Here is a 14,614-nt window from a genome sequence, read left to right as displayed (position 1 = left end):
AGCAAAGGAATATAAAGTGTCAGTTCAGGGGGTGGTGGTGATGTTGTGGCATGGTTCAAATGCCGCACTTGTAGGCATCAAGGGTTTAAGTCCATAAGGCATATTATACAATGGGAAGGCAATTTTTCCATTCCCTATATCCTGTAGCATTCCTACAACCCTTCCCCACTTCTCCTGAATATCCCTCTGGAATGCTATGGGGCTTGGGAGATTTCATTGGGAAGGTGAATCAGAAACATAGCTGTCAACCGTCCCTTATTTGGCGGGAAAGTCCCTTATCCCAGCGCCGTGTCCCGCTGCTGTCCCTTATTGATGATGTCCCTTAAATTTCCCAGGTTTCAAATGAAGCAGCTCCTCTTCCTCCCTCCCTGCTGGCCAGGGAGGAGGGAGGCTCCAACTGTGTTGCTTGGCTGCATTGCTCACCCAACAAGGAGTCTAAGAATGACTGGGGGGGTGGAGCTTGCATGCCTTGTGCCGATCAAATCGGCCGCATTGCCTGGGGACTCGCCTTTGCTCAGCGCTTCCCAGCGGAGAGGTGACAGTGGTTTTCCTTGCTGCATCCCCTTTGCCGGGTTGCTGTGCTGTGAGAACCACCACTTGAGGCTTCGTTTGGCTGCTGGCTGGGCTTTCTGCCTTTGGCTCGGAGGGGCTCAGAAGTCGAACATACCTGCGCTCTGAAAATCCCATATTTTGGCTGCTGATCCCTTATTTTTGAGGCTGCTGGCCCCTTATTTTCAAATCTGTAGGTTGACAGCTATGATCAGAAACCAAGCAAGATATATACTTACATAGTTTCAAAAAACTATGCAGGATTTTGAAGCCTGGAAGAGAGGCAAACGTAGCCTCCATGTTAGTAGACCATACAGGAGTGTCTACACCCCTGGTGATTCAATGAATACTTCGCAAAAGGACAGACTTTGTTACCAGTTAGGGTAGCGTATGCTAATAAGTTTACATTTTCTTGCATGGAAACAAACTTAATTACAAATTTCTGCAGGGTTCTGTTGGCATACGTGAGAATAATCTGGGAGAGGAGGTTTGAGCATTGTGGCCTCAGTGGTTTGCACAAGGAAGAGTCTCTGACAAAACAGTTGGCCATCACAAGCCATAAGCGCTAATTCACCCTACTTTATATATTATCCAAAGCTCAGCAATCAAACACCATTGAGCGTAACAAAGTTCTAGGTACACAGAAATATCCATACCTTGATCGATATACAAGATCTTTTGCTGGCCCATTCATTCCAAAAGAGGGAGCTAAGCTGTCCTCACGAAGGGATTTGCATACATATCAGTTGCCTCTATTGCAATGAATGAATCCAACACCTGTTTACAGACATACGGACTTAAGTAGCAAGGCCTTATGAAATCCAGTATAAAGAGCATTGTGGTTTATTTTGTATGTATATTGAAAAGGTCTGATGGGCTTCACCTCCTTAGCATCGAGAAATCAATGGACAACTGCAGCACTGCAGCTGCTGCATACAGTTGCTGCTGACCTTTTGCAGTAGGCAACTGGTATTCAAGTGAATTGTGGCCAGTTTACAGCATGAATGGCATGAAGCACTGGTTTTCGGTCTGTCTTCACAGGTGGGTGCTGATATCTGTGGCTTTTACTATGATACTACTTTTGAACTCTGCCTGCGTTGGACACAGCTTGGTGCATTCTATCCCTTGTCCAGAAACCATAATGCATTTGGTCAGAAGGTAAGTAGGTGCCACTTAGAAATATTGCAGTTTGGACATGATATATATATATATGTCAAATGCTCACTTTTCTGGGCTTGGTACAAATTTGGAATGTTCTAATTTGTTTTGACATTCAGTATTGTAGGACTGATGCAATTCTGATGGTTGGCCTGGAAAGACGTTTTTAAATTATGAGCAACTTTGATCATTTGGTTTCTCAGTTTGATTAATCCCCTTAATCTTTTTACAAAAGTTTTCAAAAGTATCAGCCAAGTCACTAGCCTTGTGGAACAAACACCTTTCCTACTTAAAAGAAATCATTTTGGCTCAGGTTTGTGTAAAAGAAATACAGGGCCAAGGCTGAGGTAATTTGCTATCTGGTCACATCATGGTCTTATGAAAGCTTGTCAAGCACTGCTGCTGTTGTGAACAAACCAGTGCCCATTGAATGTCTATTGACCCAGCTACTGTAAATAAGCAGTGTTGACAGAAAAAGGGGGGACATTAAAATTATGTCTCTGGAAACCAGCTGATTCAGAGAACAGCATAATGTCGGTCAACTGCCTCAGAGACCACCAGTCTGAAACATAAAATGTAGAGGATCAGAGTTTTGCTTTCTTTGCAAATGTAATTAAAAGGAAGAGGGTGCTTTGGTTATACCTGAACAATAAACTTTTAAATAACATTTTTGGGACGCATTTATTTGTAACACTTTTATCCCATTCTACTTTTGAGATGCTTAGGACAATATTGGTTCTCTGCCTTCTTTAATCCTTATGGGGGGGTGGTCCTAATAGGGGGGGGGGCAGGGTGTCAGATGACCCCAACAGATATTGAAAGTACCTCAGGGGAGGAAATGAAAAGAACAGCCATGCTCCCAGCAACATATGCAGCAGTCGCATACATAAACATAAACATAAACATAAACATAAACATAATAAACATAGTGTACGAAGGGATTCTACATGCATATTAAAACTGGTCAAACTGGGAAGGGGGAAGTCATTAGCAACCTTCATGCATTGTTCCAATGGGGGGCGGGCATCTGAACTCTCCTCTATATCATGAGATGAATTGTGTTGAGATCTTGTGGTTGGCCCAAAGTTACCCAGCAAACTTCCACGTATAATAATAATAATATAATAATAAAAATTATTAAAAAAATTATTTATATCCTGCCCTCCCCAGCCGAAGCCAGGCTCAGGGCGGCTAACAACAATAAAATAGTGCAACATTCTAAAAACATTTCATTATAAAAATTAATTAAAATCAAATTGATGGCAACCATAAGCTTAAGTTCTGTAAAGATTGCCAAAGGAGGGAGTCAGGCTGCGCCCTGACCAAAGGCCTGGTGGAACAGCTCTGTCTTGCAGGCCCTGCAGAAAGATGTCAAGTCCCGCAGGGCCCTAGTCTCTTGTGACAGAGCGTTCCACCAGATTGGAGCCGCAGCCGAAAAAGCCCTGGCTCTAGTTGAGGCCACCCTAACCTCTCTGTGGCCTGGGACCTTCAGGATGTTTTTATTTGAAGACCGTAAGTTCCTCTGTGGGACATACCAGGAGAGGCGGTCCCGTAGGTACGAGGGTCCTAAGCCGTATAGGGCTTTAAAGGTTAAAACCAGCACCTTAAACCTGATCCTGTACTCCCTGTATGAGCAGGGACTTAGATCTCCCTGATCCGTACCACAACATCTCATTGCTCCCTACTCCCAGGACCTTCACAAAAACATATTTTTTTAAATATATTGTTATTAGATTAGCTCACCCCTGACCACTGATCCTGCTAGCTAGGGATGATGGGAGTTGTAGTCCAAAAAACAGCTGGGGACCCAAGTTTGGGAAACCCTAGCTTAGTTAAAAGCCAAGCAGCTGATGAAAGAAGTCTTTAATAGGTTTACATGCCAAAGCCTGTTGTTCCCTCAGCTTTCAGGATGGGACAGGGGGTCCAATAAGCTTGAATGTGTAAAATATAAATATATGCAAATCAAACCGAAATCCTGCTTTTTCACAGGAACAAGACCCTGGAGTGTTTGGGCTTGAATTTGCCACAATTGCACGATCAACACTGCAGATTCGATACTCCCTCCTGCCATACTTGTACACCCTATTCTTTGAAGCTCATGCCTTTGGAAATACAGTAGCCCGAGGTTTAATGCACGAGTAAGTTACCCATTCATTTTTCCTCCTTGTCATGCGATTTTAATAAAATATATGTTATTAAGTATATGGGTCCTCCATTAAAGAGGGCACGTGTTGCGGCAAGACCTGGCAACCAAACCCTGTGTTGTGGGTGGGTATGATTGGGGACGCGGGTGGCGCTGTGGGTAAAAGCCTCAGCGCCTAGGACTTGCTGATCGAAAGGTCAGCGGTTCGAATCCCCGCGGCGGGGTGCGCTCCCATCGCTCGGTCCCACCGCCTGCCAACCTAGCAGTTCGAAAGCACCCCCGGGTGCAAGTAGATAAATAGGGACCGCTTATTAGTGGGAAGGTAAATGGCGTTCCGTGTGCTGCGCTGGCTCGCCAGATGCAGCTTGTCACGCTGGCCTCGTCACCCGGAAGTGTCTGCGGACAGCGCTGGCTCCCGGCCTATAGAGTGAGATGAGCACACAACCCTAGAGTCTGGCAAGACTGGCCCGTACGGGCAGGGGTACCTTTACCTTTACCTTTTATGATTGGATAGCCACAACACCCAATTGGTAGGTCCCTTGATGCAGGGTTTAATCAGGCCAATGGGACACAGTCCAACAGATCAAGGGACCTATGTATACCTATGCACGTGACCCAGAGCTTCCTCTTTCGGCACATGCATTCGGAACACCTGCCCACCTCTCCCTATTTTTAGGGCTTGTGTGCTTGACCTTGCTAAGCCGCCGTGTGTCGTCTGTCATTGGGACAGGGGCACAGCAGGAATTTTCCCCACTTGGCTGATTGGCTGTTGCCATTTGGATTTCGCCTGCCTCATGGCAAATCATCACAACTTGTAAGGTTGTGGATAGGCTCTGGTTCAGGTGATAGGGATGGCGGAACACTCTCGCCATCCCTATGTGAAGGGTATTCTGTTAAAGGAATCCATGGACTCAATGTTTTGGTCAACCCTGTGAGGGGGTTGTGCCCGTGCTGGAGTCCAGGGGGACATCTGGGTGGTGGACATAGCCTGTTCCCGGCTTTCCGTCTATCCAGGTGTTCACCCTAGGCTGACCTATGCTGGTGCCCTGGGTCAGCGCTACCTGCAACGGTGCAGAGAGCTTGTTGAACCAGAGCCTATGCAACCACTCACGTGCTGTAATCAATAAAGTTGTGGCCTAAATTATGCCAAAAATCAAACCAAAATTTGAGTATTGTCTGAATTTATTTAAGGGGGAGGTTTAAAGGTCTGAACACGCAATTATTTCGTTGATCGTAATGATGATGGTGAAGAAAACAGGGCTAAGTGTTGTCCACAGGCACAGCAACAGCAGGTTACAATGGAAATATAATATTTACAGGCATATTTTAAAAGTCCATTGCTTACCATTCAGAAATCTTTGTTAATGGAAGGTTTGTGGCTAAGTCAATGATAAACTGTTTGAGGGTCTCCAAACGAAATTCAGTTACAAAACAAAGACAGCATTGCTCAGTTTCACCCAGGGTGTGATGACGGGAATTAAAAATGATAGTTGTAAAGGGTTTAGGGGTTGCTTGTGCGTAAGCGCCAAAACCGCTCCAAGCTGAGTAGTTGGCTAAAACTTTCCCTGACCGGACAGCCCTTACTTCATGGCTGCCTTAATCACTGGCAGAATCCGTCAGTGGGCATTTCCTGAACTTCTTCCAACATAAGAGCTCCTTGACAGAAAGTCTCCGCCTGGATTCCCTGCGCGACAGCTTTCTGCGCAGAGTGGGCGTCCCCAGGGGAGGTCCTGAGCTCTCTCCACTGGTCTCGCTGGAAGCGTCCCTGCGCCTTCCCTCCGACTCCTCCTCCTTCCCTTCTTCCTCAGCGGAAGATCTCCCTCTTTCCCTGCTGGTTCCCTCCCCAGCGTCCGAGAGCCTCTCTACCACCCTGCGCTCCGATGGCAGTTCCCTGACAATAGTGTAAAGGCAAAAATCATGTATAAGCCTGGCCCTACCATGAGGCAGTGGGATGAAGCTGCCTCAGGTGGCAGATGCTGAAGGGGCAGAAGCAGACAGACCTGTATGTACCACGTGATCTGTCCAATGCCCCTTAAGTTGGCCTTGTGTCCTCAGGTGCAGCGGAAGATGCTAGCATCAAAGTAAGATTCAGCTGCCAGTCTGGTTGACTTTTGTATGTGGAATATGCAGAGGCACAATCTTCTCTGCCTCAGGCAGCAAAATGTTTCTAGCTAGTCCTAGTCGTTAGATTGATAGGATGTTCTAAATACCTTTTGGTAAGCCCTCCTTCAGTCGAAAGAACTCCTGCAATTATATACCCTGCCCACAGGTTGAGTACACCAAACAGTGAGCCATTCATGCATCACAGTTTTCATGCAAACCAGTCCCCACCACATACTTTTCTCTTCCGTGCTTCAAGCAGCCAACAAGAAATATTTTGTAGCACATGACAACGGCCAGTCTACACAGAGAGACAAGTTTCTGCCAGGTTTCCGTGCCTGCTTAGTGTCATCGAAGCAGCTGTCTGCTGGAAACCAGAAATAGCTGTATGATGAGGAAAGATGAGATGGCTGCCTCTGGGAGCAGATTTTGGTTACTTTTAAGAGCAGCCCGTTTTGTTGGGAGACAGAGGAAGCTAATGGGGTTAGAAACTTGGATTTTTTTACCTCAGGTAGAAAAAAGGCCTGCTCTTAGTAGTTCTAGGTTTTTACTGCCACAATTAGGTGTGCCTCTTTTACCTCCTGAAATGGTATATAATACCATGCAGATACCCCATGGAGCCTGCAAAATGCTTTGGGGCCAGCACACTATTTGAAAGCATTATTTGGGTTGTGTTTTTAAAGGGACTCATGACATAGACATGCAGGTCTGAGTTTGATCGATTTCCTCTTTATATTGGATGGTTTCCTTTTTATATTGTGACAGCATCGAAACCATTTAATCATGCTCATTGTGCTTGCATTAAGAGCAGTGTTTCTTAGTCACCTTTCCTTTTATCATTTAAATCACATTATGAACGTATGCGTCTTGCCTCACTGAGGAGAAAGGGAGAGAAATAGCCCAGTTTCTTTTCCATCCAAAGAGCAAAACATAAGGTGTCTCTGTGAAGTTTGTTTTGCCACACAGCTAAATAGAGGAGGAAGCCCTGAAGGAAGCCCGGGAGCATATTTACCCTTGCACATTGTGACCTCACAAAGTGTCAATTGCTTCAGAAAAACGAATAGCTCAGATACCTGTGGGCTCCTTTTTTCTTCAGAACATTAATGGCGCAACCATCCATTTTCCAAACCCTCTGTGTGCACATATGACAAGCTGGTCTTGAGCATCCTCACAGTTGCTATAAAGGCCACTGCAGCTCAGATTACTGCCGAGTTTGATTTCATTTCTGGGCGAGGGAGAGATTGTGATTCAGAGGCAAATATGCACCCCATGTGTTTGACTCCTGCTAATAAAACATCAGGCAGCCACTGACATGCAGCAATGCCATGGAATACTAATGAGAACAACTTTCTAAAGCTAAGTATAGAAGCCCCCAAACCTATGTCAATGATATCAGTTACAGGTAGGTAGCCGTGTTGGTCTGCCGTAGCTGAAACAAAATAAAAAAATTCCTTCCAGTAGCACCTTAGAGACCAACTAAGTTTGTCATTGGTATGAGCTTTCATGTGCATGCATTAGTTGGGACGCGGGTGGCGCTGTGGGTTAAACCACAGAGCCTAGGACATGCCAATCAGAAGGTTGGTGGTTCGAATCCCCACGACGGGGTGAGCTCACGTTGCTCGGTCCCTGCTACTGCCAACCTAGCAGTTTAAAAGCACGTCAGAGTGCAAGTAGATAAACAGGTACTGCTCCAGCAGGAAGGTAAACGGCGTTTCCGTGCGCTGCTCTGGTTCGCCAGAAGCAGCTTAGTCATGCTGGCCACATGACCCGGAAGCTGTACGCCGGCTCCCTCGGCCAATAAAGCGAGATGAGCACCGCAACCCCAGAGTCAGTCATGACTGGACCTAATGGTCAGGGATCCCTTTACCTTTTACTTTTAAGGTGCTACTGGAAAGAATTTTTTTATTTTGTTTCAATGATATCAGATTGGTATTTTCTTTTTGGAACATAGGTGGGCTGACTTCAATACACAGTGAAACCATTTAACTACAAATATCTACACAAACTGGCAGTGGCTTTCCATAGACCCTGACAGAAGTATTCACAAACGTTGCCTAGAGATGCTGGGAATTGAATCGTGGAATTGTGGAGTGGGAGGGGATCCTGAGGGTCATCTAGTCCAAACCCCTGCAATGCAGAAATCCTTCCCACACCTCACCCTGGGTGGGCTCAAACCGCCAACCTCCTGGTTAACAGCAGGTGCACTGACCCATTGCGCCACCTGACTCTGGAACCTTTTGCATGCCAAGCATGGGCTCTGAACTATGGCCCTTCCCCTTTCAGAGAAGGAAGTGTAACATTTGCTGTATTGCTGTACCTTTGGCTTCCATGGCACACAAACTGGTAACCGGAAGGGGTGTAGGTGGGGGGAATGAAAACAGAAATGCGGAGCTCCGAAGTGCTGTGGAGCTTTACATAGGCAGGGGCTTCTTAATTTTTCCTCGCGGAGGAATGCTTTGCAGTCATGGGGCATTTCCTGGCATTAAAAAGAATAAAGGACGACATGTTTATACTGCGTTCCATGTTGTATCCCATTGATCTTTTCAGTGTGACCCAGAGGCTTATGCCATTCACATTCTATGTACAATAAACTGAATCCTAGTCTATAGAAATAAATATTCATCTTATTGAAATAACTTAAAATAAAGGAATCTGTGGTTTGGCAGCTGCTGAACTAGAACAACCTAACCAAGCCTGAGGTGCCTAAAAAAAGGCTGTTGAACATGAACCAAGGCAGTTGCATGGCAAGGCAAGACTTAGAGAAATTTGTGTTACTGCTATGTAATCAAAGTACTGAGCTGAATATTATTGGGGAAAGTGGCTTCAAGTATGAAGAACTGTTTCAGCTATCTTTTATTATCTCTGAAGTTTTAATCTCAGAAGGTTGTACTGATTACCGAATGGAATTTTAAGATAATGTTTAAGATAGCACATGGGGAATAATGCAAGTAATTTTATTAATTATAATTGGCACTGCACTTGCCAGCATGCTGAGTGTTTTAGAGCAATTTCATTTATCCTGTCAGCACAATACAATTTACTGAATGTTGGATATGCAAATATCAGTCTGGAAGAAAGTTTTGTTTATATTGAAGGAAAAGCCTAAAAAAGAATGACAAAAACATAGGCTCTGATGCATTTGACTAGGGTTAATATTACTTTGCCATACCACAGACAGAATAACTGAAAAGAAGGGCATAACTGGGTACAAAAGTACCATAATTCCACATCCAGCCAGTCAAACAGGCTAGATGGGACCTCCGTAGGCTTCACTATCAAATACAAACAACAGGAAGGAAAGTGAAACTAAAGTAACTGCTTTGCTCTGAAGGCGCTATGTCAAAAAATGAAGTCGTGTTGATAGGGAACACCCCCAAATTTTCACAAGAAATATATCATAATATAAAATAACCTAAGGTTATGTTATGTTTGGGTCCTAATGATTCAGCAAAACTGGTTAGAGTCAGAACATCTCGTTATGTGCCTGTGTTTTTAAGATTAGACTTTATCACAAGGAACACACATATTGGTTAATCATGAGTTATTCTTAAGGTGGGGACGCAGCTGTCGGAGACAGCAAGGATACATAAGCTTTGAAAATACACATTTGACATGTTCTGGAATGTTGGAGGGTATGTACTGTACAGTGGTACCTTGGTTTACAATCACAATCCGTTCCAGAGGTCCATTTGTAAACCAAAACAGGTTGTAACCCAAGGCACGCTTTTGCCAATGGGGCCTTCCCCCCAAAAATGTGTTCATAATCCAAAAAAAAATGGGTTGTAATCCAAAAAAATGTTGCAAACCGGGACATGCACTTCCGGGTTTGACGTGTTTGTAATCCAAAACGTATGCAAACCAAGGGACCACTGTATAGGGCAGGAGCTCTCTGCTAGGGTATAAATTATGGACAATTTGGAACTTTTACACCCGCATTTATTATGAATTATCATTTCTAATACGAATGTTGGTGGCTCCATCCTATTTGGCAAATGCAGACAGGGAGCCTTTGCAAGCCGATAGAAACATTCTGCAGTTTCCACATATTGAGCAAATTATACAATTCTTGTTCTAGGTTTCCAGCTGACCCTGAGACCCATGAAATAGACACAGCTTTTCTTTGGGGATCTGCGTTTATGATTGCTCCAGTTCTTCAAGAGGCAAGTGCTGGCAACACAATGGTACTGGGAGGAAGTGAAGATGGGCATATCATTCATAGTTTTCAAACAGAAACAGGATGAACTTTTGTTTGCTCATGCCCTTGCTGCTGGTGCATGATCACAGCCAATTATAGAAAATGATTGAATCTCAGAGATAGTCATTATAAATTGATCCTAGTCAATTTTCAGAAGAGATTGGATCCAAGTAAAACTGAAGCAGTGAATACTAGCTCTCACCCAGCTGTTCCCAAATTTTCCTGCATCTCTTGTCTCCCTTCAGAGATGTGTGTTTGCACTCATAGTAAATCAAATTGCTAGAAATTAGCAAAAGGAGGAAAGAGATGGGAAAACACAGTGGTATAGCAGATTGAAATATTTTGATACTATTTTTTTAAAAAATAAATAAATCTCTAACATGCGGCCAGGCACTGAGAAAAGGTTTTAAACCATCACGAATACTGATTCATGCATCAGTTATTCTATGTATATAAATCTATTACCTTAAGAGTGCTGCAGTGTGTACAGAGCACAGTAATGAACTCATTGTACTGGCACAATGAGCCTTGCATTTACTTTCTACCCTTGTACAGCAGGCCAAAAAATTAGATCATAAATCTGCCTTGCTTAAAATGCAGATGCCTAATTGTCAGGGTTGGCAGCTGGAGGAAAGCCAAGGAGCGGGAAGGTAGCAACAGGCAGTCTTCTGTGCTCAGTCTGTGCTGAGCAATGAGTTGCTTAGACTGAGGAGCCATGCCTGAATCATTAGCTGCACAAAGCTAGGTGAAACCCTTTTGGTCATTAGTGCCATGTAACTTGGGGACGTGGGTGGCACTGTGGGTTAAACCACAGAGCCTAGGACTTGCCGATCAGAAGGTCGGCGGTTCGAATCCCCGTGACGGGGTGAGCTCCCGTTGTTCGGTCCCTGCTCCTGCCAACCTAGCAGTTTGAAAGCACGCCAAAGTGCAAGTAGATAAATAGGTACCGCTCCGGTGGGAAGGTAAACGGCGTTTCCGTGCGCTGCTCTGGTTCGCCAGAAGCGGCTTAGTCATGCTGGCCACATGACCTGGAAGCTGTACGCCGGCTCCCTCGGCCAATAAAGCGAGATGAGCGCCGCAACCCCAGAGTCGGTCACGACTGGACCTAATGGTCAGGGGTCCCTTTACCTTTACCTTATGGTAACTGCAGTACTGTGTCCTAGCTAATGTTCTATAACATTAGGAAGAACTTCCTGACAGTAAGAGCTGTTCGACAGTGGAATTTGCTGCCAAGGAGTGTGGTGGAGTCTCCTTCTTTGAAGGTCTTTAAGCAGAGGCTTGACAACCATATGTCAGGAGTGCTCTGATGGTGTTTCCTGCTTGGCAGGGGGTTGGACTCAATGGCCCTTGTGGTCTCTTCCAACTCTATGATTCTATGATTCTATGATTCTATGGTGGTGCCTGCAATGGTGGCACTGAAACACAGGCGAGAGCAAGTGAACCACTTCCTCCTCCAGCTTGTGGCTGTCTTACACTAATTAAATCAAACCACAGTTGTGATCGTAGTGAAGCCGAAACAAAAAACTTAAGTTCCGAAGATGGTGGTCATCGCACTTTTGAAATTTGACTGGATAGCATCACAATTTGTTTACCAGTGGTATAGTTGTATCTGTAGAAATATCAAACCAAAACTGAGGATATCAACATTGATATAGCAGAAATGGATAAAGCTGTTCTAACTCTTTCATGTTGGTTACAGGGAGCAAGATCAGTACATGTATATTTCCCAGAAGCACCCTGGTTTGATTACTATACGGTATGCATTTGTAAAGATTACATTACGTTATATATCATTGAGTGTCTTGCATAAAATCTCACTGATCTCCAGTCAGCTGGCATTTCCACTGTTTTTTTTTCATCTGCATTTTAAGCAATGGAAAGTTACTACTTTCCATTTTCAAAATCACCATAGAGTCCGCCTTTGTTCTGTGCTGAACTAAATCTGAAAATGTTGAAATTTCAAGGAGCCTGTGGAATTGCGACTCAGCTGAGTAATGTTTTCTTCCACTTTATGCATTAATTTCCCCTCTTTGCATTTTATATATAAAGGTGTGTCTTTCTATACTCTTGTGTGTAAGATACCCCACAACGCCTTGGCAATAGGCTCAGGACTGAAAATAGAAAATACTACTTTAGACAAAACAAACACATGCTTAAATTCATCATCACAAGCTAGTTGAGACAAAAGCTATCTAGATGGATTTAAGAATTCATTTAATTAAGAGAGGAAAGGTATACCCAAACCTACTAGCTAAATGCACCCTATAAGTGCCCAGGAGTGTTTACCAGATGTTGAGGATAAGAAGCAAGAGATGGACATCTCCATCTTGCTTTGTTTATGAGTTCCTCAAGAACATCTGGTTGGCCATTGTTGAAGATACAATCCTGGACCAGGTGAACCATTGATCTGATCAAGGATAAGCAGGATGCTGCCTTAGGTTCCTTGGCGGAAAAGAAGGAGATAAATGTAGTACAACAAAGGAAATAAAATCTTATTTTTCAGACTAGTTACAAATATGTTTATTTGCATATATGAAAAGGTATAGGTCCCAGGAGATAATTTGCATTTTTGTTTCAGTAAACATCGTAGTATAAACAATATGAAATTTTGAGTTCAGATTAAAATCCTGTTTACATGCCAACTGTGGAAATGGCTTATGTATTTATTTTTTAAAAACTATATACCGCAGTTTACAACAGTTGCAATACAGTAAAAGCCACAAAAATAATAATCAAAACAGATCACCAGCTATTTATATAGCCAGAGATGCTGCTATGATTGCTTTTGAAATAATTTTTCAGCTGTGTCCAATTTTTTGGTAGGGAGATAAAGTGCCAGAGTCATCGCACCGTAAGCGCGTCAACATTAACGCTCCACTGGAAAAGATTCCACTCTTTATCCGAGGAGGATATATTCTGCCAACGCAAACACCAGCCGTAAGGACTGCTAAGAGGTAACTAACATAATTACCTTTTTAAAAATGATTAAATTAGAAAACTGGCCTGAACTAGGTACCATGCTGAAATTTGTCTGTGTTGTGCACCAAGTGTAAATTTCTTATAAATTACTACAGTAATGAGCGTAAATCTCACCTTGCACACTTAAAACCTTCCTGTTCCCCACCCCCATGAAGATAGATTGCTTTTTGCAATGAAATACGGGGCTGTGAGCATCAATGCACGCATGGCATTTGGGAGGTGGGTTTCCGAGTAGCCCATGCCTCAATCTAGGTCTATCCAATCTCTATCCCTAGTGCTTATTTCAGGGTTGTTTTTAGCATTGGCGATTCAGCCTTTCCACAACTAACATGTCCAGCTGTAAATAAATAAATAAATGGGTAAATAAATGCTGGGACATAGGTGGCGCTGTGGGTTAAATCACAGAGCCTAGGACTTGCCAATCAGAAGGTTGGCGGTTCCATTCCCCACATGACCCGGAAGCTGTATGCCAGTTCCCTTGGCCAATAATGCAAGATGAGCACCACAACCCCAGAGTCGGCCACGACTGGACCTAATGGTCAGGGGTCCCTTTACCTTTACAAATAAATGCTAAATCATAGCTATAGATACCAATGAATTTAATAGCTTTCTCAGTTATTCAGGTACACCTCCAGGTCACATTTTTGGTATAATGATATGACCAGGGAGGCTGAAAATTTCAGATTTGAACTGTAGCCTTTGAATTCAGTCTCATGCTCTGCATACACTTTGGTCTCCCATTGCTATTTATGTCAGATGCTCATAGGGCACTTTCTTCTCCATTACTGGATAGCTCCCACTTGCTCACAGGACCATATTACTGTGTCGTGCTTTCTTGTGTTTCATAATTGTTTTGTTGTTGTTATTGTTGTTGTGTGTTGTGTGTTTTTATACTGTAAGCCGCCCTCTGATCTTTGAATGAAGGGTGGTATATAAATTATATAAATAATAATAACACTAATGATAATGAAATGTCTATGCTTAATAGTCATTGTGTTGCATTTTGATGTACCTTGATATATATTGATGTTTAATACATGATTTGTGCATGGTTTGGTTTTGAATGTGGAATTTAGGTCTTTTATTGATTCCCTTGAGTTGGGATTGGCAAACTGCTTAGAGATTTCTGATGAAATCTGAAGCCGGATAGGAGTTAATCAAATAAATAAAAAGACTGTATCACCCACATTTCATAATTAGTTTTAAATTAATAACCCAACAGCCGACTGAATCCATTTGGACTCATTGTTGCCCTGGATGAACAAGGCCAAGCCACTGGTTCTCTCTTCTGGGATGATGGCGACTCTGCCGGTGAGTGTTCAGAAATGCTGGTATTGTATCTAAAACACATTTTATAAAGCGTAAAAGTGGCAGGGAAGGGTATGACATACTAACTGTCCCTTTAACTTGTGGGGAGGGGAGGGGGGAAGGTTATTATTGAATAGGCAAGCACATGTTGTCTCAACGTGTGTCCTTTGTTATGTTTGAGT

General features: G+C 43.6%; 1 protein-coding gene across 2 annotated transcripts in view; it reads left to right on the top strand.

Moving 5' to 3' along the window:
* LOC307225864 (sucrase-isomaltase, intestinal-like) overlaps positions 1-14,614 on the top strand; it is a 104,706-nt gene that overhangs the window by 73,424 nt on the left and 16,668 nt on the right. Inside the window, exons 15-20 of one of the 2 annotated variants that reach the window (XM_079994159.1) lie at positions 1,591-1,707; positions 3,697-3,845; positions 10,026-10,110; positions 11,845-11,901; positions 12,969-13,099; positions 14,347-14,435. In XM_079994159.1, coding sequence (XP_079850285.1) covers positions 1,591-1,707; positions 3,697-3,845; positions 10,026-10,110; positions 11,845-11,901; positions 12,969-13,099; positions 14,347-14,435 — 628 coding nt within the window. Of the gene's footprint in view, positions 1-1,590; positions 1,708-3,696; positions 3,846-10,025; positions 10,115-11,844; positions 11,902-12,968; positions 13,100-14,346; positions 14,436-14,614 lie in introns of both variants that reach the window. The other variant, XM_079994158.1, reaches the window with a different exon arrangement.

This window comes from Podarcis cretensis, assembly GCF_951804945.1.
Source record: "Podarcis cretensis genome assembly, chromosome: 10".
Taxonomy (NCBI): Eukaryota; Metazoa; Chordata; class Lepidosauria; order Squamata; family Lacertidae; genus Podarcis; species Podarcis cretensis.
Note: the sequence above shows the minus strand (reverse complement) of the source record. Positions and strands in the feature narration are given on the sequence as shown.